The sequence below is a fragment of the Amphiura filiformis genome, chromosome 17 (genome assembly GCF_039555335.1).
Source record: "Amphiura filiformis chromosome 17, Afil_fr2py, whole genome shotgun sequence".
Lineage (NCBI taxonomy): Eukaryota > Metazoa > Echinodermata > Ophiuroidea > Amphilepidida > Amphiuridae > Amphiura > Amphiura filiformis.
This window is the reverse complement of record NC_092644.1, coordinates 33811409-33836702: the sequence shown is the minus strand read 5'-3', so window position 1 is coordinate 33836702 and position 25294 is coordinate 33811409. Positions and strand designations below refer to the sequence as shown.

General features: G+C 36.5%; 1 protein-coding gene across 1 annotated transcript in view; it reads left to right on the top strand.

Annotated features, from left to right (window-relative positions):
• The first annotated feature begins 4774 nt into the window (after positions 1-4774).
• The window catches only part of LOC140137159 (macrophage mannose receptor 1-like), a 33641-nt gene continuing 13121 nt past the window's right edge, over positions 4775-25294 (top strand). The window contains exons 1-6 of the mRNA XM_072158813.1: positions 4775-4814; positions 19772-19816; positions 20491-20514; positions 21132-21278; positions 21725-21870; positions 23897-24026. Coding sequence (XP_072014914.1) covers positions 4775-4814; positions 19772-19816; positions 20491-20514; positions 21132-21278; positions 21725-21870; positions 23897-24026 — 532 coding nt within the window. The remainder of the gene's footprint in view (positions 4815-19771; positions 19817-20490; positions 20515-21131; positions 21279-21724; positions 21871-23896; positions 24027-25294) is intronic.

Sequence of the window (25294 nt, the reverse complement as noted above, 5' to 3'; positions counted from 1 at the left end):
ATCACTCAAAGACCCCATTACCAGCACATATTCTGTCACCCAAAGACCCCAAGGCCTAGACCCTTCAATCTGAACAGCAACAAGTCGTTTATCATTGATTTTGTTAATTCTTTTGAAATAACAAAGCCACTTGAAGTCATTTAGAACTAGAAATTCCATTTTCGATGCTTCTTTTGGCTCTCACACAGAGACTCTATCCTCCATTTAAAAAAGTCATATTCTCACCCAATGCCCCCTAATTAAGATCCAAACGGTCCCTCTCTCACCCAATGACCCCATATTTTGTACATTTTGCTCTCACCAAATGCCAAAAATCATGCTCTCACCCTTGCAATGACCCCATATTTTTTATATTTTGCTCTCACCGGATGCCCCTTACTGGCCAGCCCTACATGAAGTGCTACCCCCGGGGCTGAAATGTAAGCGTTTGGCTATAATTTGTTTCACAATAATGTAACATAAGCATAGTCATAAGCAGAGAAAGATTAGGAAATGTAAAGCATATTTATTGCAGTGAGAGAGGTACTGCGTGGGACAAAAGAGGGTTGGTTTCCCGGTCCCCGCACTCCGTGCATCGGCGGGTATTCATGCTTGTCGGTGAACTTTAAAAACACCCCCTTTTGCATCTCATTTCGCGAAGTTTTTAGGGGAAAACACCCCTTTTGTCAGCGATTTCGCGAATTATTTGCCCTTCGCTTCGACAATACCCCTATTTTCGCTAAAACGCGAACGATATTTCTAATATAACCTTTTCTGGCAGAAACACGCAGGCTGCTCGATGAAAATACCCTTTTTTGACAATTTCGCGAAAACGCGGTTTGAAAAAACACCCCTTTTTTGTGTGTTTCGCGAATTGCGTTTTTTCATCTGAAAACACCCCTTATTTCGCGAAATTTTCGACGAGCATGAATCCCCGCGGATACACGGAGTGCGGGGACCGGGGTTGGTTTCAAATAAAAAGGAATAAAGATCTTACCATTTCGGTTACTATTGTTAGGAAATCATCTTGTGAAGGGTTGTTTGAACAGAATTATTTTATTTAGAATATAGGTTTGAATATTTAATTCTTAAGGATTGTTTTCCAAGGAATATAACTGTCCGTTGTGACTTGTAATAGCTGACAATATTGCATGCCTGCACTGCAAAAACAAGTGTTTATATTTAAACACCATATTGTGTTTATTAGAGCAACACTTAATAAACACAATTCATGTTAATGGTCTAACACTAATGTTCATAAATTAACACTTGGTGTTATATTACAAACATTAGTGTTTGTAATATAACACCAAGTGTTAATTTATGAACATTAGTGTTAGAACCATTAACATTAGAGTTAGACCATTAACATGAATTATGTGTTTATTAAGTGTTGCTCTAATAAACACAATATGGTGTTTAAATATAAACACTTGTTTTTGCAGTGTGGTTAAAGTCTCCGCGGATATCAGGTTTTAAGAGCATTTGAACTTGATGTTTAAGCGACGCAAAAGTGTGGGTGTTTTTATTAACCCAATAATTTTGTATTTCAAACAAAGATGACAAGCCTATATTATACGTACAGTGTAAAAATGGTGTCTTGGCAAAAGACACTTTATGTGTCATCAATTAGGAGACATGTATCTATTTAGACACATAGTTGTGTCTCTGTATACAAGATATGTTCAAATGTAACGTCTCTTTGCAAAACACTTATTCACAAGTCATGTTTTTATGCAAGACACTTCGGGTTTCTAAGACGTGTCTTTTGTCATCAATTGGGAGACATGTCTGGCTGGACGACGTGTCTTTGTGTCTTAGAATATGTTTTTATTTGTTCTATTTTCTTTTATTTCTATTGTTCAAGACACGTCTATTGCTAAGATACACCATTTTTACAGTGTACTGAATTTTAAGGATTCTTGTAAAGGTAAATATTTTGAATAACACTTATAACAATTTATGTCAATTACAACTGTTTTGTTTTGTTGTTGTTGTTTTTGAAATAAGAAACCATGTTTATCGATGAAATTCCTGGTTCCTTGATCGACAAAGCAGCTTTTTGGATCAATGCCGTATCCAATCATGTCGCTCTTCACCTGGATCATGGGCCTACTCTGCGATCGTAATAGCGCCATCTCTTCAAAAGCGTTTTGAGATGACATAAAGGCATTTTTTATTAATTTCGTATTTCAAGCGTTAATTCCCGCTGTAGAGAACTACTTTACTTGCATTCAATACATATTAGTTAACAGTATATAAATTCAAAATCAAAACCAAGCAACTTGTGTTTTTATTTTAATCTGGGCATACTTTTAAGCAAAACAGTTGCAAAGCAAATCTAGCATTGCAAAGTCAAGCCAAATAAGGGGCCGCCGTAGCGGGCGCCCCAAAAACCTGTGAAGTAATTCCAAATTTCGATTGGTCACTTGAGCTATTAATTGATCCAAGCAGAAACTTTAAGATTATATGAGACACTCCGTACACACCATAGAGGGTACACACGGCCTATTAACTGGTTGTGTAAGAGACTAGCACGGGATTATGTAATGAGCGTTTCGACAGTAAGTTTTGTGGGACATGAGAGCAAATCAGACATATCGAATTGCATTCTGAACACGAAGAATGTCCTTCTGATAGTGATATCAAATAATTTTCATATTTTGAAATTCGCGATATAGGCCTAATACAAATTTTATGATAAATTATTGAAAATTGATATTTTTGGAATTTTGATATATAACAGTCTTCGAAGTAAACTTTATTAAATCTAATGATAATAAAGTGTACATGTATGTATAGGAGAAAAAGCCGACGATCAATTGAAAATTTCATATTGAAGATTTTTTCCCAAAAGACCTAATTTTTTGGGTGTTTTTAGGAAAAAAATCTATATCTTCAATACGAAAGGTCAAAATTTTGAATTGATCGTCGGATTTGCATCCCAGCTACATACACTTTAGTACAGATTTATAAAGTTTACTTCGAGGACTGTTAAATATCAGAAATATCACTTGCCATGAAATGTGTATTAGGCTACATTGCGAATTTCAAAAAAATCAAAATTATTTGATATCAGAAAGACATTCTTCGTATTCAGAATGCAATTCGATATGTCTGATGTGCTCTCATGTCCCACAAAAAATACTGTCCAAATGCTCATACCCCATCTCTTAAGGGATCCAAAATGAGCGTTTATTGCGTATCGACAGTATTTTTTGTGGGACATGAGAGCACCTCAGACCTATCGAATTGCATTCTGAATACGAAGCATGTCTTTCTGATATCAAATAATTTTCATTTTTTTAAATCACAATATAATACAAATTTTATGACAAATTATAAAAATTTGATATTTTTCAAATTTTGATATATAACAGTCCTCGAAGTAAATTATATAAATCTAATGATATATTCTTAAAGTGTATGTAGCAGGGAGGAAAAGCCGACGGTCAATTGAAAATTTTGACCTTTCATATAATTTGAAGATATGGATTTTTTCCCAAAAAGACCTAATTTTTTTTGGTGTTTTGGGAAAAAAATCCATATCTTCAATACGAAAGGTCAAAATTTTCAATTGATCGTCGGCTTTTCATCCCACCTACATTTACTTTAAGTATAAATCATCAGATTTATAAAGTTTACTTCAAGTACTGTTAAATATCAAAAATATCAATTTTAATGATTTGCCATAAAATGTGTATTACATTGCGAATTTCAAAAATCAAAATTATTTGATATCAGAATGACATTCTTCGTATTCAGAATGCAATTCGATATGTCTGATGTGCTCTAATGTCCCAAAATAAATACTGTCCAAACGTTCATACCCCAGCCCTTAAGAATCACACAATTGGTCCATCTGATCTCGTGTGCATGAAATGTCCTCTAAGTTACTCTTCACAGTTGTTGAGTAGACAATAAGACCTTACCATACCAAAAAGTGAGGTTAGACTTTGCATAACCCGGTAAAAACTCTGATAGAGGTCAATGAACTTTGTACAGGGCTCAAACCACAAACTTGCTTTAATCATGTTAAAAATGTTAAAAAATAAATATATAAAATATACCAACGTTTTTTTTAGTCATAAGGATTCAGAAAATGTATAGTTTGACCTATCTAGGATGTACCAAAAGGATTAAATGTCCTCAGGCTAGCTATGGAGTGTCTTTGCTTTGCTTTGATAAAGAGTCTGCTATCCATTGCAGTAGCCAGCCAGAGGGGGGAGGGAGCAGCTGTTCCTGGAGCTTTTTCTCCTGGAGCATAATTTAGGGCCTAACTCACAGAAGCAATTTTCTATAACAATAATTATAAGAGAACTTCCTCTATACAACCCAAAAATCTCCCAGTGGGCCACTCAAGTATGATATACTCGAAATTTACCAGAAGTTTGAAAAGGTACCCTAAACAAGTTGTTCAGTTTCAGAAAACTATACCCTTATTCTTGAAAATCAGTGTTTTTTAGACCCTAAATGCGTAACTTGCCTTGCCTAAAACACCCCTTTTCCTTGTTTTTTGGTCACGCATACCTACAGACCATTTATGTGAGTGGCCCTGGAAAAAATCTTATAATGTTAAGGATCTGTTACCCTTCGAATATAGTCACTATCATATTCACAAACTTAGCAGATATTGGCAATATAAACTGACTTTGATTGATAAATGGACTTTCGAATTTGAACTTATTTGCGTCTATCCTTGTGACGAGTAGGCCTAGTGGTTTTTGTTTACATCCAACTCTTCAGACCTGCGGCAAAGGAACTTCATTTTACACCTATACTTGGACCTATTACTATGGTTACAAGGTTACGAGCTCTCGTGGCTCTTCTTATTGGTAAGTAGTTTGTATTTGGCTTCTTTTTTTACCAAATTAGCGAAGTTTCCTTTTACGACATAAAAACCATGTTGTAACATTTCCATAATAAATAGATAGTATTTCCTTTCCATAAACTGTTAGCTTTTACTGTCAGATATGTCCCCTTTTAATTTTGAGCCGAACAACTAAGATAAAGCAAAGAAAATTATATAGATTTACTATACCAGCGCCGATGTCGCTAATGTGTATCACTCCGTCGGTCGTGCTACAGCAGGACCCTTTGATGTGTGCATGACCGTGACGACAACGATGCGTAATACTAATAGGACGTTTCTGCAACCCTCCTCAAATGATGTCCATGCATTTTAACCTGCGTTTTTATTGTTAATGAATTCATGTCAACTTCATGTGAATTGAACCAGTGATCTTTAAAAAATATGAAAGAAATATGTTGGTAGGCCTATTACTTTTTATCCTGCACCCTTAAAGATCTTCCTATAGTGGTAACTATAGACATTATGTATGAGTTTGGGTCAATTTTTACTCGGAAAATCTGGTGAGATCTTATTTCACTAGAAATACCGGTATATTAGGCAAATCGACAAGATAAAGAAGTCTTGATTCAGTCGGAACTCTTGCTTTAAAAGTATCAGGACTATTTTTTTAATATGTTTATCATTAGGCCTACTTGGAACTTGGAAATGATTGTCCCAATGTGGATTTAGGTCATGTAGTGGAGTCTACATGTATAATGTTGTCTTTCCACTTTCTGGTGTTCCACTTGCCAGAAATATGTTGCAGCTTGTTGCGTACTTCATGCAAGCCGAGTCACACATGTGCGTTGAAAATAAAATCCCGGACGCGGACTGTGAGCTGAGAAAAGTTTAGAATGAACCTCAGAATTGTTGAATGAACCTCGTGAAATAATTGATTAAAATGCAATCGTTACAAGTTTAAAGATCATTAGTATGTAGACATTGGGATGTGATCGATGCCCTGTCTGATAGGAACCGATATAAATGGTCAATTCCAGCCAAAGCGGGCCAAAATTCTCTCTGGGGGCCATTTTGAAAATGTTTTCCTTTTCAATTATAGACTTATCAAATGAGACGATCATGTCTAGTGAATCATCAGGTGGAAGTGCCATCGGATTGAAAAATAACTTTTCTTGCTAGACCAAATAAAGTGTTAAATGCGCATATAATGTTACCCACGAATTCAAGCATTTTTCACCTGTTGTACGCCATAAAATTTCACTTTCTTTAATATCTTTCAATATTTTATGTGTGACTCATATACACTAGAAATCGGTGAAGACTTTGAACGTAAAATAGAATTTTATTACATATATCTATACAGAAATATTTTGGTTATTACAAATTTTAAGAAAGAACCAGGTGTACAGTTAAGATTGTGTCAATTCTTCGAACTCTTTCCAAAGTGGCTGTCATTTAACATTACTGTATTATTTCGAAAGATTAGAATAAATGCTTCATATAAATATAAAGTTAGATTTTGTATCTCGTCGCAGGATGAGGATCTCGGATGGATTCGTGGGTAACAGCGTCTGGAAAATAGCAATTCCTATTAATTTTTTTAATAAAATTAAAAAATACTTTTCCGTATGTCAATAATTCAGGCTGCAATTGCACTAAAATGAATTTTAATCAAAATACAGACTACATGGAATATTTAGAATGGATCATTATGGCATTTTTGGTATAAAAATGTTGAGAATAATAAAGTTGCCAAATTCAAATAGACAGAGCAAACAGTTTTATATTATTATTTTAGTAAAATCATTCCATATTTTCATGCAGCAATATTCTATTAACTCGTGTTTGACAGTTCCTATGAACTAAAACACTATCAATACATTGTTAACTATAATTTAAGTAGGGATTCGTGGGTAACCAAAATGTTCGTGGGTAACACATATTTGAAGGTATGTATTGGTAAGCGGCAAAATAGAAAATATTACAGAAGGTTGGAAACCACCATGCGGTTATTCCTCCATTGTGTTTCAATGATTCCCGTTTCTCTAACCAATTGCATTTACCCAAAAATGGTAATTTAGGATAATCAATCAAAACTTCATGATGCAGCTTCAGTATACCTTCAAGAGGACGCTATTAAACAGGACTGTTTTGGAACCTATTTCGCATGTTTTCAAAATGTTAAGATGCATAAGAAACATATAATTTACGAGTAAATCCTTGGATTCGTGGGTAACGCCGAATTCGTGGGTAAAGCTATAAGTACTATAGTACCGTTTGGGGTTTGCGTTTCTTAGGTGTATAAACTGTAAGTACTGTCAAAATTATAGCATACCCATGGCTTGAATATGTGCTGATTTAAACTTAAAATAAACAATCTCCTTATTTTTCAAGGTTAGCATCTATTCGGGATTCGTGGGTAACAAAAGTTTAAACCGTCGTAGATTCTTTTTAAAGCGGTGAACGTATTTTTACGATTTACAATTTTAAGCGCTTGTCAAACTAAATTCAGTGTCCAAAGTCATTAAATGTTAATTTAAGTTATGGCAATTATATTTGCTGGACTCGTGGGTAACAGTTGATACGTGGGTAACGTCAAATTTGATTTTATGGAATTTTATGGGTAAAACGTATTTGCATAAAATAATCACTTGGACTTCAGAACTATAGAACGAAACTTCGTTTCATGATATAGTCATTTATGGCATATTCACTTAACATTTTTCAGAACGATCATTTTATATTTGATACGCGGGTAACAAAATTATTAGCCAAATTGACTTAATGGCCTCTAGAGTCCACAAACTTTGGTGGAATTCAATCGTTTTACATATGATGAGAGATCATGCAAACGTCTTTCTAACGGTAATAATTTCATTTTGATTGAAGGACATTCAATGACATATATGGTGCTTTATCTTTGAATTCGTGGGTAACGCCAATTCATTTAAGCTATCATAACTTGTCCCCTTGTATGACTTGCTAGTAAAGGCCTATATGCACAAAGAGAGCACATTGGACGTGACATGATATGCTCCATCAATAACGTGATTTCCTTTATTAATGACATTTTAAAGTGGAAAGTTAACATAGAGAGAATTTTGTCCGCTTTCGCTGGAATTGACCAAATACGTTTAATAGGCCATCTTAAAGGGGCATTTCGTGATCCACAGCCTCATCCCCCACTTTTCCCAAAAAAGTTGAGATTTTTACACCACTGGATACCTCTGGCTACATAATGTTTATGTACCAAATATTTCTTGCAGATTAATTCGTTTAGCAAAAATATCGCCAAATTTGAATTTCGTTCTGGTGCACCAGAACGAAATTACAACACATTGTCTATGGAGCAGTGTAATAACTCGCAAACGCAAAATCGGAATCAACTGAAATTTTGGAAATAAGCTTTTTTCGAGTATATCTACTGAAAAATGTCATAAAAAGAGGATGCTAGGATCACGAAATCCTCCTTTAATTTAAAAGTGTGTCACAAAGCCCGGGGCAAAGCCCTTTCCAAATCAGAAACCTAATGCGGAATGCGTTTTTTTGGGGGGGGGGGTTGTTCACGGTGTTAATGAAATGTAGGCCTACTTAATGCCGACGCCGCCGTGTATGTAGCTGGACTGGTGAGGAAAAGCTATCCAAATTTAGACTGTTCGTATTTTAAAAAGATAAATGCAGTTTTTTCCCCCAAAAGACCTCAAATCATAGTATTATGATCAGGTTTGGCTACTAAACGATTCTCTTATTTATGCATCTACGCACAGTTTCCACTCATAAGAGCTGTGTGAGATCTAGCCGATGACTAGTAGGCCTACTAGTGGAATGTGATTGGTTTATGTTGATCAGAAATTTTTTTTTATCAAACGAAAGCTAACACTTCCCGCTAAAAACACTTTCTTTTCATTCCGTCAACAGATGACGTAATCCATGACGCAATGATATAGCAACGCGAATGTGAAAAATCTGTTGAAAACGACATATTCAAGCATAATTTTTGACCAAGATGTTGATTTTTAAAAGTCAAAACCTCAAGTGTTTCTTACAATATTTTTCAAATTTTATGTCATTAAGGGGGTACTACACCCCTCGATAAATCTGTGTCTATTTTTGCATTTTTCTCAAAAACTAATAACACAGTGGTAACAAAAGTTATGTACATATAGGGGCACGGAATCCTATTACTACACTGGAATTTGAGTAACCCAAGACAAGCGGTTCGTTATTTATGATAAGAAAAGAGATACCGCTATACTGTACCTCATTTTCTATCATATATACTGAACCGCTTGTCTTGAGTCACTGAAATTTCAGTGTAGTAATTGGTTTTATAACTTTTGTTACCAGTGTGTTATTTTTTTTTTGGAGAAAAATGCAAAAATAGTCACGAATTTACCACAGGGGTGTAGTACCCCCTTATACATACATATACATACAATAGGCTTTTATATAGCGCCATTTCAAATGATCACAGCGCTCAAAACAACATAGCAAGATAAATATACAACAAAAACATGATAGAATATAAGCAAAAAGTTCACAAGAACCAATAACAAGCAATTATATTTCTGAAAACAGAAATGTTTTCAGCCCTTTTTTGAACGCTGGCAAAGAGTTGGAGGAGCGGACTGAAACAGGTAACTGGTTCCACAACTTGGGAGCTATGAAAGCAAAAGCCTTATCAGCGGCAGACTTAAATGAACGGTAGTGGAGTTTGGGCACATGCAGACGAGTGGCATCAGTGGCAGATCGAAGTCCTTGCCTTCCAGGGATGTATAATGTCAAGGAGGATGCCAAATAATCTGGCCCTAAGCCAGCAAGGCACTTGTAAACATACAACATGGCTTTGTAGTAGATTCTCTCCCTCACAGGCAGCCAGTGCAATTCGTGGAGCAATGGTGAAGCATGGTCTTTCTTGGCTGCAAGAAAAATAATCTTGGCTGCCCAATTCTCTAGTCTTTGAAGACGAGCAATTTCAGTGACATTCGAACCCAAAAGTAAGATGTTACCATAATCCAATCTGGACAGAATGAGTGAGCGAACCACATTGTTACACGTATCAAAGTCTAGATAATGACGAATGCGAGAGATGTTACGGAGATGGTAGGTAACGCTGCGTGAGAGAGAAGTAACTTGGGGAGACATGGACATTTGGCTATCAAAAACGACACCAAGGTTACGCACAGTCTCAGTTGGCTCAATCACAGTATACACCACATTTCGCCATAAAACATTCTAGAAACGCTTGCTGTTAGAATAAGAAAAATTTTAATGCTAATTTATTGCACATTCTAGGGAAGCGTGGTTACCTTTTTAAAATAACCGAGTGAGAGGGTTTTCAAGAAAATATTTTCCTGTCAAAACTGAAGCATCCTCTGTATAAAAGAAAATATGAATATTAACTGCACATCATATATAACGATTCGTGATACCCAATTGTGGCATATTTGATGTCGTTTAAGAAGCAGAGAATTTTATTTCAATTTTATATACGCCAAAATATTTTTTTAATTGATCAAGAATAAGGATAGAAAAAACGTTGAAAATCCTATGTGAATATTACATTAGACCCGGCAAAAGATTACTGTTTCGTTTTTATGGTAATCTAATCTTTTATTTCCTGAAAAAACATTTGGGGTCTAAAATGGACTTTTTATGTAATTGATAAAAACATCGAACGTGTATACAAGAAAATGGTAGGTTTTCCTCTATAGTATTTTACTGACCATGGAAATGTACTGAGGCACAAGCACGTGTCAAAATCGATATAATGTATTGTCCATACAGACGCCCAGTTATGTTTATTATTGGATTTTTTTGTATAAAACACACAGTTAACAATAATTGAGCGCTAATAATACACATAAATGTTTTTAGGCAAATAAAATTCCAAAATATGGTACGTTTTCTGCCTTTGGTTGTCACGTGGTAGGCCTATGTTGAAGTTGCGATTATATGTTCAAATAAGTTCCAAATGAATTACAAGAAGACAAGTGGCCGAGTGGTCTAAGGCGCTGGGTTCATAGTGTATCCAAAGCAGTCCGCCGACGTGAGTTCGAACCCCGCCTCCGCCAAACTTTAATGAAGTAAAATTAAAATTAAAATTTTACTTTAAAAAAATTTCATATTGGGGAAATGTGACTGGCAGAATTTATGTATGGCGTGGAGTGGTGTGATCACAGTATTACCGATGTGAAGTTTGACGGCAGGCATGCGGCGTTTGTTGAAAGGTGACAAAGCAACAAAAAATTCAGTTTTGTCATTGTTCAGCTTTAACCAATTACACGTCATCCAACTTTGAATATCACTAATGCACTTTGTAAGTTTGGAGAGAGCTGAATCAATAGACAAGTTACTGGATGGGTCAAAACTGATGTAAAGTTGAACATCATCCGCGTAGAGATGGTAAGATAAGCCATGTTTCTGAATAATTCTTCCAATCGGAATGGTGTAAACAGTGAAAGATAGAGGAAATAATTTCCTTTTGATCGTTAGGTTTCTCAACATTGAGCTTGCAGTGGATGACGTTATGATCTGATAACCTTGTTCCAACAGTACATTGAAGAACCAGATTTTCATCGGAACGGGACATGACATGATCTAATGTGTTACCACTTATATGTGTAGGCCCCACAACATGTTGGTGAAAACCAATCATCCTTCTAAAGATGACAAATAGTGGGCAACATCAGCTCTCTCTGGCTTGTTTACGTGAACATTAAAGTCACCTAAGAAAATGATCTTTCCGCTCAACGTATTCACAAACATTAAGAAATCGTCAAACTCGGAGAGGAACTTTGATGTTGTGAATTTGTTTTCAGACGATGGGGGAGGCCTGTAAACAATGACATACTTGATCTTACTTTCTTTGTCAATTATGATAACATGTTCAAATGTCTCTGCAAGGAAATCAGAAGGGTAAATCTGCAGCTTTAGTGCTGATCTATGAAGAACGCCAATTCCACCATGACGGTCAGTTCACCAATGACTACTTGATCTAAATCAGCAGACAACCAAGTTTCGGTAAGAAACATAATGTCTAATTTGTGATCCATTACCAAGTCCGAACATGTTGTTGTTTTGTTCCTTATACTACGTGCGTTCCACTGACATACATTTAGGTTAGTATTGTTCTTGGAAGCAGTACTGGATTGGGTTGAGAATGTATGTTTATCATAGTGAGTTCTTTTCTGTTTCACTTTAAGACCAGATTTTACACCACGGCGTGTGGGTCTAAATTCATCTCTCTCTATACCCAATGACCAAATTGTGTTCCAAACATCTTGAGGAAGTTTGTCATTACAAGTTTTATTATCCTGATACTGAAGTAGCTCAATTCTGGTATATACACCCATTGTGGTGGTGTGAGATTTGATTGAATTAAATCTCAACAATATTGAATCTAATGAAGCCAGATCAATATGTTTGTTTGTTTGTTTGTTTATTTCTTCTTTATACTGGGTCCATATTCAGGGGAAAATTTAAGTATTCCCCTGTTCTTCCATATGGCCCAGTTATTACATACAAAAATACAAATAAATAATTACAAAACACTTAGAATAATTTACTATATTAACTTAAATTACATGAATTACCAAAATTATTTGGGTACAACAATAATATTAAAAGATAGGTAAAAAAATAATACATAGCACACACTACATTGCATTAATTAGACTACATTTTCAAATACATTGACAAAATTCATATTATTATTATTTCTTATTGTACTATGAGAATTTAAAAATGATAAAACATCATGCCAGCATAATAATTTAAATCAGGATTTCAAAAAACAACAAACTACATTCAAATAATCAAAGGAAATGGATAAAAACTTAGTGGCTACAAAATGAAGGATAGAACACAATAATCAATCAGAACAAAAATTTAAACAAAAGAAATTTGGCAAAAGTTGATCCTGTAACAATCATTGCAATGCCTATTATTTAAAATACTCAACAAAAGAGCCTAAATTTTAAACCAATGTTTGGTGGCAAGAGAAATTTATAAACCTACTATTTTGGATAGAATCTTGATTTAAAAACACCAGTACTGGTTGGTAACGGAGAAATGATTGAATTGTGGAGTTGATTCCAAGCAAGAGCCCCCTATATTGAAATGAGCGCCTGCCATATTCAAGAAAAGGCCTAATGGGTCTAATTTTCCCGTGAGCACTCGAGCGAGTATTGAGAGTGTGTGAATTCCCGACAAGTGAAAAATGATTGCACAAAGCATTTGGGACCAGCCCAGAAAGACATTTAAAAACAGCAAGATTGAGATGGTAATTTCTGCGCTTTTCCAAAGTTTCCCACCCCATCTTTTTACGAAGATAGTCATTACTTGTGCGAATTGGTTTCCTTAGAATAGCCCTGGCTGATCTTGTTTGGAGGCGCTCTATTCTGTCACATAAATACTTGCTGCAGTTGCCCCATACAATATCACAGTAATCAATTCTTGGCAATAAAAGGGAATTGTGTAAAATGGTAAGACTTTCCTGAGACAGATACTTTCTTATTCTGTAGAACAACCCAATATATTTCACCACAGATTTAATAACATTATCAACATGAACATTCCAGGATAGGGTTTGATCAAAATGTAAGCCAAGGTATTTAAAAGAGGGCACTGTTTCAATTTGATCATCTCTAATATATACAGTGAGAGGGGCAGCTTTATTTAGTTTAAAATGAGACCCAAAAAGCATGGATTTTGTTTTTGATACATTCAGAGTAAGTCCATTTTCTTCCATCCAAATTGCAACTCTAGTCATGCATGCAGTGAGATTTTTAGCAATTTCAACATCTGATTTACCGGCACAAAAAACAGCAGTGTCATCTGCATAAAGATTGATTTTACATGGCAAATGAGAAACCACAGCAGGCAGACTATTTATGTACAATGTGAATAGAAGAGGGCCTAGTATGGATCTCGGCGGCACCCCATAATTTACACTAGCAACATCTGAAATGGCAGTGCCAATTTGAGTAATTTGCTTTCTATTTGATAGATATGAGATGAACCAATCAAGCTCCAGACCCCCAACACTAAAACTCTGTAACTTTCTAATAAGAATAGGATGACAAACCGTATCAAACGCCTTCTTGAGGTCCAAAAATACTGCACCAACAAGATGACCAGCATCGATATTTTTCAGAATGTAGTCGGAAACCTCAAGAAGGGTTGTCTGAGTCGAGTGTTTGTATCAACACAAGTCCAATGAGGATGATATTGATTGCATAGCTCACTGTCCTGTGCAATGTAATGGTAGTAGCCATGAGCATACAGTTTGATACAGAGTATGAAATAAAAAGCTGGTAAAATACTTGCAAACTACAGCAAAATAGTCAAAAATAAGTTGACCAAGTTGACTGCCAGGCTTATATCTATCATCAGTTCAAAAATAGTTGGAAAGTTCAAACTGGAAGTAGTATAAAATCATACTAGTTGTAGAGAGCTGCCCAAGACAGGCGCATCATCAAGAGTGTAATTGAAAGAATATGTCCATATACTCGCTTCATTTCAATGAGCAATGACCAATTCTCTTTAAATTAGAAAATCTTGTGCAAAAAGTTACTATTTTCGCCTGTTTGTTCAAGTTGTAATCAATGAATTATGACTTTGCTAAGAGCGCTTTACAAATTGTTATGTTGTAGGTGTTGGGTTTTTTTTGGGGGGTGTATAGGCTTATTTTCAATATGAAAAATCAAAATCACCATCCCGGGGCGGCTTTTCCTCCCAGTTACATATCAATTATAGATTTATAAAGTTTACTTTTAATAATTATCAAAAAATATAGAAAATAATTATCAATTTTTAATTGCCATAAAAATTGTATAATTAAGCCTATAGGCTATCGTGAATTTATTTTTAATCAAAATTGTTTGATATCAAAAGGACATTCCTCGTAATCATAATGCAATCAGGTGTGTCTGATGTGCCCTCAACCCAGGCCCCATACTTTACAAAAGGTGGGTGACTCTGACAGATCCCTTCAAAAGTTATTCAGGTGAAAAAGTCCCGGGAAAAAGTTTTCTGTTCGAGACCACGCCCTCCTTTTTATTTTAGACGACGAGTTGTCTTTAGTTGATTCAAACAAATTATTAATTTTCCTGAATTTCCTGATTTCATAAAACAATGCTACTGGATTTCTCATCTTTTGTCGCAACGTACGTATATATTTATAGGTAAATGAGATATGTTATAAACTTAATCAATCGGGCATTACATAACAATAGTTAGTGGTGCACGATGGAAGATTATTCAATATCTAGCTAATGCAACTGGAAGTTTTTAAGCTTACCAAAGTGCTATATCCAGGCTGGACACATCACACTACCGTGTGATGTGTCCAGTTCGTCGCCGAACTTACATATAAGATGGAGAGCTTAGCATAACGGCCTGCCTATTTACGCTTCCTGAAAACACTCTTGCACATAACATACAAAACCACAAATTCACTAACTTCAACTTGCACTACCGACACCATGAAAAAATATTTTAATTATTACCGATCCTTCAATACTTGCAAATATTGGCAGTTTCATAAAATCCTGCTGCTGAAAATCGTAAATTCCACAATCTTCTGTCAGATCCAGGTCAGTAATCACAGGTGGGCGAATCTACCAGCGTGACAAGACCAGAGATAATAAAAAGGATGAGAGGCCACGCCGTACAAATAGCTAGCCTGATTGGCAAGCGTCGTCGTTGGCCAGATTTTCTACGGTCGTGTATGATAAGTAGAGACCATAGAGCCCTATATAGGGCTCTGTGGAAGAAACAGTTCTAATTTTGAAGCCATGGATAATATATTCATTTATACGAGAACCATATTTTTGTACCAATCACAGAACAGAATTTCACTTACTCACAGCTGTCAATCATTCTTGTGAAACGTAAGCTCCGCCTAGTATCAAGGTCTTCTTCTGCGCATTGGTTGTGCGCATTAACTAGCCTCCAGCACAAATCCTGTGCACACGATCAGGTTGGATGGGCGGTTTACGCCTGGTTTACACAACAGGAACTGCGATGCATCCTAAACTGGATCGTTTCCGTGTATTCGCATTGCATGGTGGGTAATCGCCTGCCAATTTGCGTAGCTCCACGTTCACAACAGTTTAAAATCAACACAGGTAAATCCATATAAAAATTAACATGGACACAAAATTGACATAGCTTATGTAATTCAAATAATAAAATAATAAAATGTAATATTATCATGATAGATGCACGTTTTATTAAAACTTGAAAAGATTATTAAGTCCAATAATTTGTTTGTGTTAGCTTGCACGAGTCACAAAATGGCGACACATCACGCATTTTCTGCATGTGCCGACATTAGTAACTCATAGTGACTGTCCTCAAACTAGCGCCAGTGTGTCTCAGGCCTGATAACGACCCCAGGTAATTTTATGCAGAAAGTTTTCTTGCGAACAGCTGCAGGTGACAATTAAACAATGAACACGGCTTGTTTATGTACATGCGTGGGGAGGCTTGTACGTCAGCTGGCGTGTTTTGGACATGTTCGCGTAAAAAGTGTCGTTTTTCTTCATGAAAAATACCAGCGATGACCAGTTTTTGTGGGCTATTTGATTTACAGGTATGTCGGTTCGTCATAGGGTAGAAATGATAGCTGTACAATTTGTATAACATACAGTTTAACATAGGCCTAAACATTTATGGGCACAAATCGACCTTCCGTATTATGCACAAGTATGTGGAAGTGGCAGGCATACCAAAGTGCCGTACTATTACACTGACTTTCGTATTCGGCGAGGAGGACGATTTTGACCTCCTGGTTTGTTTACAAACAGAGAGGTAGACAAAACACCGTTCCGCTTGTCCAAACACTCAAGTATCAGAAGGATGGTCCACAATAGCGTGATTCACGTAACATGAATAGGGATTAAAAAGCTGTCACGTAGAACCATGTGCTTCTATTAGGTAACCCAGGCAAACCTTAGTTAACACATTTGCTAGTCAGCCAAATTCGCCGACAATGTCAATGCATTTTTACATAGAAATTTAAAACAAGTGCCCGAAGAAAGAAACGTACATAAATATGTTTTCTATACTTCACTTGACCCAAATATGTGATTTTTTATGGTGATAAGTCACCCGCACATGGAATTTTAGAGGGATTTGGATAGCAGTTCCATTAAAAAAAAGCTGCTATCATAATGAGACTTAAGATCTAGAAACACCCCCGAAATGCCGTTTTGGGGAATTTTGCTAGCTGAAACTTTTTGATGAAAGTCAATCTTTGACAAGATGTAACTTTGCTACGGAAAGTGCTATGAAAAAATGGTTTTCAGTTTTGGCTTTGTTTACTCAAGGGCTTTAATTTGATATATATGAAATGATGCAGTTTGATGGCAAATTTGAATTCACCTAGCATACCTACTTCTATTGTCCAATTTGCCATCAAGATTTCATATATACAGTTCAGACCCAGAACAGGATCATGTCAGAAATTAACATTTTGTTCTGGGTCTGATTATTCGGACTAAGCTTACCACAGCCTCATTGTCAATGACAATGCCATTGCATTGTCATTGTCATTGACATTGACTGGTCACTGTCATCAATCCAGAATCCTAGCATGTAATGATGTATATGCTGTCGCTGGCGCCTGGCGGAGTTTTGTAATAATTGGGATTAACTACCATGTAGCAATACTAGGGGTATTCATTACTACGTCATTGATGTGATTGCTCATGCATAAAATTCCTCCACATAGGTTGTTTAGCTTAATCGGGAGAGTGACCTCTTGAAATGATGATCACAGTTATCTTTGAGTTATTACAGTGAGGCCCACGTACAATGTTCAACACAAAGTGAACAATGCTATAACTTGGAGGGCAAACAAACCAACACCGCCAAATTCGACTGACACGTGTACAACGTGGGAAGCTATGGGGAAATTGAACACTTGTTGTCTGATCATGCATGTGTTTATGGTTCGGGTAGCGGTTACTTAGCAACTCTCGTTCCGCTTGGGTTTATTGCATACACTCTATAAGTGAAAACAATTTTGGAATATACCGTGCTGCATTGAACCATGATGATATGCTTCACTCGCACTAAGTTGTAAGATTAGTGTCTTTGAAAAGACCAGTATTGTATTCAAACTACATCATGATCTAGTATGATTGCAGACATACACAGGTGATGAGTGCAACCTGCAGGGCGATATATTCAAAATTGTTTTCACCTATTGCTATGGTAGTTAATCAGATTATTACGTCACTTCGCCAGCGTATGGCAATTAATGCTTGTTTAATTCTCTAACGCAAAACTTGTTTTGCATTTATAGAAACCCTTTATATATATGGGTGCGGACTCCGATACATAAAAGTGCAACGGCATATTATAAACAATGACAAAATGCTATAGGCCTTTGTATTTCCTTATTTCACGGTACACTTCAATTAGCGTTTCATTAAGACATTACATGCTAAGCCCTTTTGCTGTTTAAAAAAATTGCAACTGCGCATGCTCAGACATCGTCATGATGGGAGATAAACAGAACCAATCTTCCTCATTGATAACTGAATGAACTGTGACTCAAAGGGAATCCCTTGTGATTTTTTGTGTTAGATTTACAAGCTAGATTAGCCATTTGAAAAATCGCAATCAATACTTTGCTATTGCTATAGTGGGAATTCCAATTGAATGAACGCAGCTTTCAATAGCGTGACGAACATTTGCGTACACTGTGCAATGTACGCCAGCGTGTGCGACTGTGCATGAGTAGTGCGGAAGTGAATCCAACCATGCCAACGCACTCGTGATTGGTTAGCATTATATCCAAGGTCGTGCTTTCACGTTGTAGTTTGAAATCATGCGATATACATCGCGGTTAGACCGAGTACAGCTGTTGAAAGCTACGTTCATTCAATTGGAATTCCTACTATAGTATATATGCAAGTATTGAGCAGACATCTGGACCAAAATAGAATCTTTAGATGAACATACTTCCCGGACATACTTCCATCATCTAATGTTCAAGCTACCACAACTCTGTTACTCCTAGGATCTTAATATTATTTGCAACCATCTCTTTCTCTACAACTTCTTTCCTCCTGACATACTGCATACATACCATACATACATACATAAAGGTATTTATAAAGCGCCTTTAAAATTTATCAAAGCGCTGAAGAAGGAGAGAAAGGATGGGGAAAAAAAAGAAACATATCGGAACAAGAAAGAAGCTAACTGAAAAGGTGAGTTTTCAGTTTCTTCCTGAAAACTGGAATTGATGGAGACTCCCTGATGGCTTTAGGGAGTTTGTTCCATTCCCTCGGGCCAGAGACAGAGAAGGTATTTAAACCATGTAGCAATATGTATTGGCTTCCTTTCCTTTCCTTCCTGGGACTGTAAAGAATGCTTGAGGACTTCCTGTAGCAGGCTTTAATCCTAGCCTTTCAACAAGGCTTTGCCTGGAGCACCGTAGTGGGAGCGCCATCAATCTTGTTCTACGCTGTTGCGGCTTCACCGCTCTGTCCCGCCTTTGGCGCTCCGCCACTTGCCCCCCTAGGATCGCGAGGTCTTTGACAAAGAGATGCATTCTGCGCTCACGCCCTAGGATCGCAAGGTCTTTGACAAAGACTACGCAAATTCATATGAGATTTACGGAAAAGGTCAACCTGAAATGGTTCAGAATTTATAGTTAGTTCCAGTAACTGTAACTCGGCATACTCAGGTCCGTAGATGTCATTATATTTATGATAAAGACTGAAGTCTTGCTAATCATGCTAATTTCCTGCTCGCTACACTCGCATCTTTTATTAGCCTATCATCGTTGGGCAGGAAAAACCTCTTATGTGTTAAAAACAAAACTGTCAACAGGTTACATTGGAGGTTTGCTTTAAACATGTTTGGGGGCCAATGACACATATAATGTACAGGGTTTTTCCTGCCCAACGACGCTATGATTTTAAGGTTTGCAAAATCTGATTTTTATTTTTTATACAGGTACATTGGCAGCGTGCAATGCTGCTCCATCAGAGAATCCAGAAAGTAAGTATAATATAGTTATTACTTAATTTTACAGGTACTTTATTAATTCTAACCTGCATTCTCATGGACCAGATTCGGACTAAGATTCTATAAATGATGTGTCTATGGTAAGGTTTCAAAAAGCGCATTGATTTATAGTGCGCTTCGCATAGGCACCAGGTTGATCCACAAGCCTCAGCACACTTTACTTTACTATTGTCAAATCATTCCATAACCATAAAAACAACAATACAAGGACTTGCAGCTAAGAAGCACACACCCTATAGACATTCCACAATAGACCTTCGCAGCCAGGATCAGCTCCAAAGCTTTTTACAGGTAATACAACAAGACAATTAGCAGTAAATTCCTTGTCCAGGGGAATTCCAAGCTAACACAATTTTTTACACAATGCTGTACTAACCACCGCCGTGGTTCGAACCCGTAACGTCTCGCACCTTTGATTGAGCATTTTGGGAGAACAATATACTATATTACTAGTGCATTGAAAGGTCAACCCAGGTTAAATAAGAATGAAATAAATAAATAAATAATTGTACAGGTTAATCAGAATGCTAGTTTGGTGTTTATATTTCATGTATTAATCTTACTTTCCTATTATACATGTCCCTGCATTAAATAAGTCCAACTAAATCAGTATCTAACACCATATTTTTCCATGTCTTTCCATTTAGTTGGAGCCCAAGGTGGTTGCCCAGGTGACTTAGCTCGAGATACTCTAGCTAAAATACAGGTTTACATTTACTATCTTACATTATCTTGCTGTATTTCAGCTAGAGCTCCAAACGACAAGCTTCCGGGTTTTTTTTTGAACAATACTGTTACGTAAGATGAAGAAGAAACCCGCCTCGGAGCCCGCCCTTCTCATTATTTCATTGTGCTTATTGCAATTTGCCTACACACATTACGTAATCAACACAAAGCTTTTGTGAGGATTAGTGAGTGGATAAGAAATTGACAGTGGAGGATACTGAAGGACACGCCGATTGTTAGTTGTCAATCATGAATTGCATAGAACGTATTAATATTTTACTGCATGGCATTCCGCAAACACCAAGACAAATTATGCCGTATTTTTCCAAAGATCATCTCATATGAAGTAAGCTGAATGCGATCTGTACTTTTGTAACATTCCGATCGCTTTTGATCACCTATTATCGGCGAATTTGCTTGAAAACTCGTGAGTTCATGTTGTGTAAACATAATTAGCATAGACACAAATGAAATTACGATGCAATACAATGCAATTTGAATGCGCAGCAGATCTATAGAAATAACGTTGCCCGGTTTTATGCAGAATTAGACCCTGTCTGAGGTGACTGGTACAAATTTTACTATAAATGTTACAAACTTGAAGGTGTCACTGAGCCTTTGACTTGGCATGATGCACAGCACTGGTGTGAGAATAATGCTCTTATTGGAGAGGGGAACCTAGCAACAATTGTCCATCCAGGATTGCAATGTAAGTGTGCTCCTCTCAATAGAGGAATATTAGTGATTTTGATAGCTTTCAATGGTGAATCTACATCTGAATGACTCTGACGATTAACCTTTTCAGTAAATCCCATAACTCGTCATTTGTTGTCACGCCGACTTGCAATGAGCAGTAACAATGTTCAATAAATGATGTACGCAACGACGCATATCAGCGTGACGTCAAATGACATGTTCTCAGGTGTACTCGCAAAGGCTTATGGGATTTACCGAAAATGATGATTTGTAACACCTTCGACAGGTGCTTCTTTGGTAAAAACAAATGTCACTTTGTTAGCATTATTTTAGCTTCTCACAAGTATATTTAGCTAGCGTATGAGCGTTAAACAGCACTTGTCGCCTGCTATAATCTCAAACTTGAATGCTTTATTATTTTTTTTAATTAAATTTTATACTGTATCTACATGTATGCAGATTTCTTGACTACCATCTTAAAGACATTCCCCATAGATGTTTGGATTGGGTTTTACACTGACAATGTGACTCCTGACTGGAAATGGGCCGATGGCCAACCAGCTAATTATACTGCATGGGGGCAAGAACAACCTGATGGTGATCCGGTAAGACTCTTGGTGGAGGGGGAGGTCGGACGGGACTTTGCAGGGCACGGTGGCTCAGTGGTTACGGCCTTGGACTCATAATCTGAGAGCTTGACGTGCATGGGTTCGAGTCCTCGTCCCGCCACCGTGTTGCGCCCTTGGGCAAGGCGCTTTGTCATGCTTGCCTCACCCCACCCAGGTGCAATGGGAAGCTGTTAGGGGTAGTCACAGTCATTGTACTGATGAACCCTGCGCCATTTGTAGGCAGCAAACGTGGTTCGGACATATTCTAATAACGGCGGAATAAATGTAAAGTGCTTTGAGGCTGTTTACGGCATAAAGCGCTATATAAATATCTACATTTTTTATTTTTTATGAAGACAAAAGAATGTGGAGAAGAAAGAGGCATGTAGAGGGAGTGGCAAAATAACTTCCTGTCATCTATGCAGCTTAAGGGTGGTCTTTTGACTTTAGATTATTATAGTTGAAATCCATATACCCCCTTTGGAAGACATGACTTAAATCTTCCACATTTTTAAATGTATATTTTAAATGGGAGTCGCCCATTCAGGTAACCCCATTTGAAATTCACACTCCCTGTGTTGAAGATTGAAATCATGTCTTCTGTAGGGTGTATGGAAATCAACTGGAATAGCCCAATGATTTGATTGTTTGTATGAATGCAAAAAGTGATGAGCAAGGTATTGATTTTGGCAGCAGACCTGCCAACTGTCCCTCATTTTTTAGGGACTGTCCCTCATTTGGGGTTTTCCAAAGTGAAAAAGAAGGACAGTCCTGATTTCTGAACATTTCAGTTATGGCAAATTTAAATGTAAGAACACTAGAAAATGAGGCAAATTTCACTTAAAAATTTTGCTATAGCATTCTCTTTAGTCTATTGTGATACATTTAGACCTGCAAAACCTTCCCTGAATTCTGAAAGTATTACACACCTCAAGTCTTTGAATTTGTCAGTACCTGGTTGTGTACATGTACAAGATTTTGGCCTCTGTGTCCCTTTTTCTGACTTTGGTTGGTCTGTGATAATGACATACAGGCCAAAATTTCCAAGGGGCTATTAAATTGCCAAATTCTGTCCTGCTGAAAGCTCCTAGCCTGACTTTCCCGGGATAGGATATGCATGTGGAACATTGGAAAATGTACAATTTTAATGCTTAAATGGGACAAAATTTGGTTAATTATGGGCTGACACTGTTTAAAAAGAAACAGCACATTGTTGTTCAACTTTGTCATGGTCATTTCAAGATGAGGGAAAGTTGTCCCCCTGTCAGTACGCCACTACGTTTTCAAAAGGAATCGTCCATTTGTTTTTTAAAAGTGATACTTTGCTGATGCTAAGATTTAACCAATATTTTTGATTTAACAATGGCTCTTCTTAATTGTTCACCCACAGTGTTGGGAAAAACTCGGATCTTGGACCAGAAACTTGTGAAAATTTACACAGGGCCCATACACTATGAAATTTTTACACTAAAAATCACACTGAAACTGACAATGAAAATCATCAAAACAAAAGAAATTGTTAGACTGAAATTGTTTTCAGTGGTATTTCATTGTATTTTTCAGTGGTATATCAAGTGGCTATTGTCTGCTATAATGAGCAATGATCCAGGGCATTAATTTCCATAACAATAGAACTGGCCAGATCATTTCAGTGTGATTGAATCCATTTCAGTGGGATTAAATCCATTTCAGTGGGATTAAATCCATTTCAGTGCCCAGGATTAATGAGTGGCAAATGATTTCCAGAGCAGTTTCAGTCCATTTTTCAGTGTGGTTGGACAATGGTTATTTGCATACAGAATAACAAAAGAACTATTTCAGTGTTATTTTCAGTGGTACTGTTCATTGTGTTAAATTTTCAGTGTTCATTACAGATATCAGTGTGATTTTCAGTGTAAAAATTTCATAGTGATAGATTTTTAGGCCTATAACAATTATATGTATCTGAATGGCCCTTAAAACAAGCGCCTTAATTTTAACTCTGATAATCAATATTGCCTGTGTATCATTTTCCTGTCAACAGATGCAGTGGAGTTGTGTGAAGATGTTGAATGATCCTGATATGCCTGGCTTATGGAATGATGTTGCCTGCGATAATGCAGATGATGCCATTGATCCACAGCTTAATGCATTCCTATGCCAGAGTGACGTAGGTGAGGGCAACCAAGAGTTCAGTCTATTTTTCTTTGCACAGATTTGTCTTGATTTCTGGTTTAAGGGAGCAGATTTTGTATAAGTGGCAGGGGTGTGAAATCCCCTCTTTTAAGCTGAATTCCTCTTTTTTGGAAATTTCTTTGAGGCAAAATTTCAGCTTTTTCTTTAATTTCCAGCCCATTTTGAGCATATTTCAGTGCTTTTCCTCTTTTTTCCTCGTTTTTGAGCAAAGTTCCTCTTTTTTCAATAGAGGTCACTCACACCTGAAGTGGGTGGTACCAATTTGTTACGTCAAGGCATACCTTTACGTGTATGGTCATTTTCACAGTAAAGGGTGTAACTTTTGATTTTTTGGGTCAAAATTTCAAACCACTTAAATATGTTTCTGTTTACTGAAATCATGCATAGAAGCAACTTAAATTCAAGTAAAATAATGTTTCAAGGCTTAAACCTTTTGATTTCTAATAAAAAATTTGACATTTCCATAACATTTTGGTTAAAATCTAAGAAAAAATGTATTTTACATAACCTCAGAAATTATGACATGAAAGCTGGAATACATGTGAAATCCCATTCCAAAGTAAGTCAACAGATATAAGTTAAATTTTATACCATGTTTTGCTATGTTTGTAATTGCAGTTTTGAAAATTTTAACATCAAGTGTCATTTACAATGGAAATTTCCAAACCTTAAACATATTTTTTAAGTTTTAATTGGGTTCCTAAAATAATTTGAATGTCTAACTTCATGTACAAATACTACTTGATGAAAGGAACCTCCCAGCCAAGTTTCACAGAAATTGGAGTTATTTTTAGAATTGGCAATTCAAGCGATTTGTGTTTCGGAGGCTTCAGTTAACAACACAGGTGATCATAAAAGTAAAATATTTGGCTAACCACTACAAGTTGACATAAAAAATAGGTAAAAAATATCACAATTACCAATTTTCATGCTTTGCTTCTAAGTATTGAATTTCAGTTGTGACAAAATTTAATTATCACAGCAAGTCATTTTTTTTGTTTCGGAGGCTTCATGTTAACAATTGTTAAACATTGCAGAAGTAGTTTTTTTGAAAACAATAGTGTTGGGATCATCTAAGCTGTTATTTTCTTGTGTATATTGAATCAATGATTCTATGCGGCAGATATTGTAGATTTATCACATGTTAATTTTTTCACCCATTTGTTAAGTATGGTGTTTTTTGCATGTGAAGCCTCCGAAACAGGCTTTTTTGGGTATCAGTATATTTTTCAAACTTTAACCATAA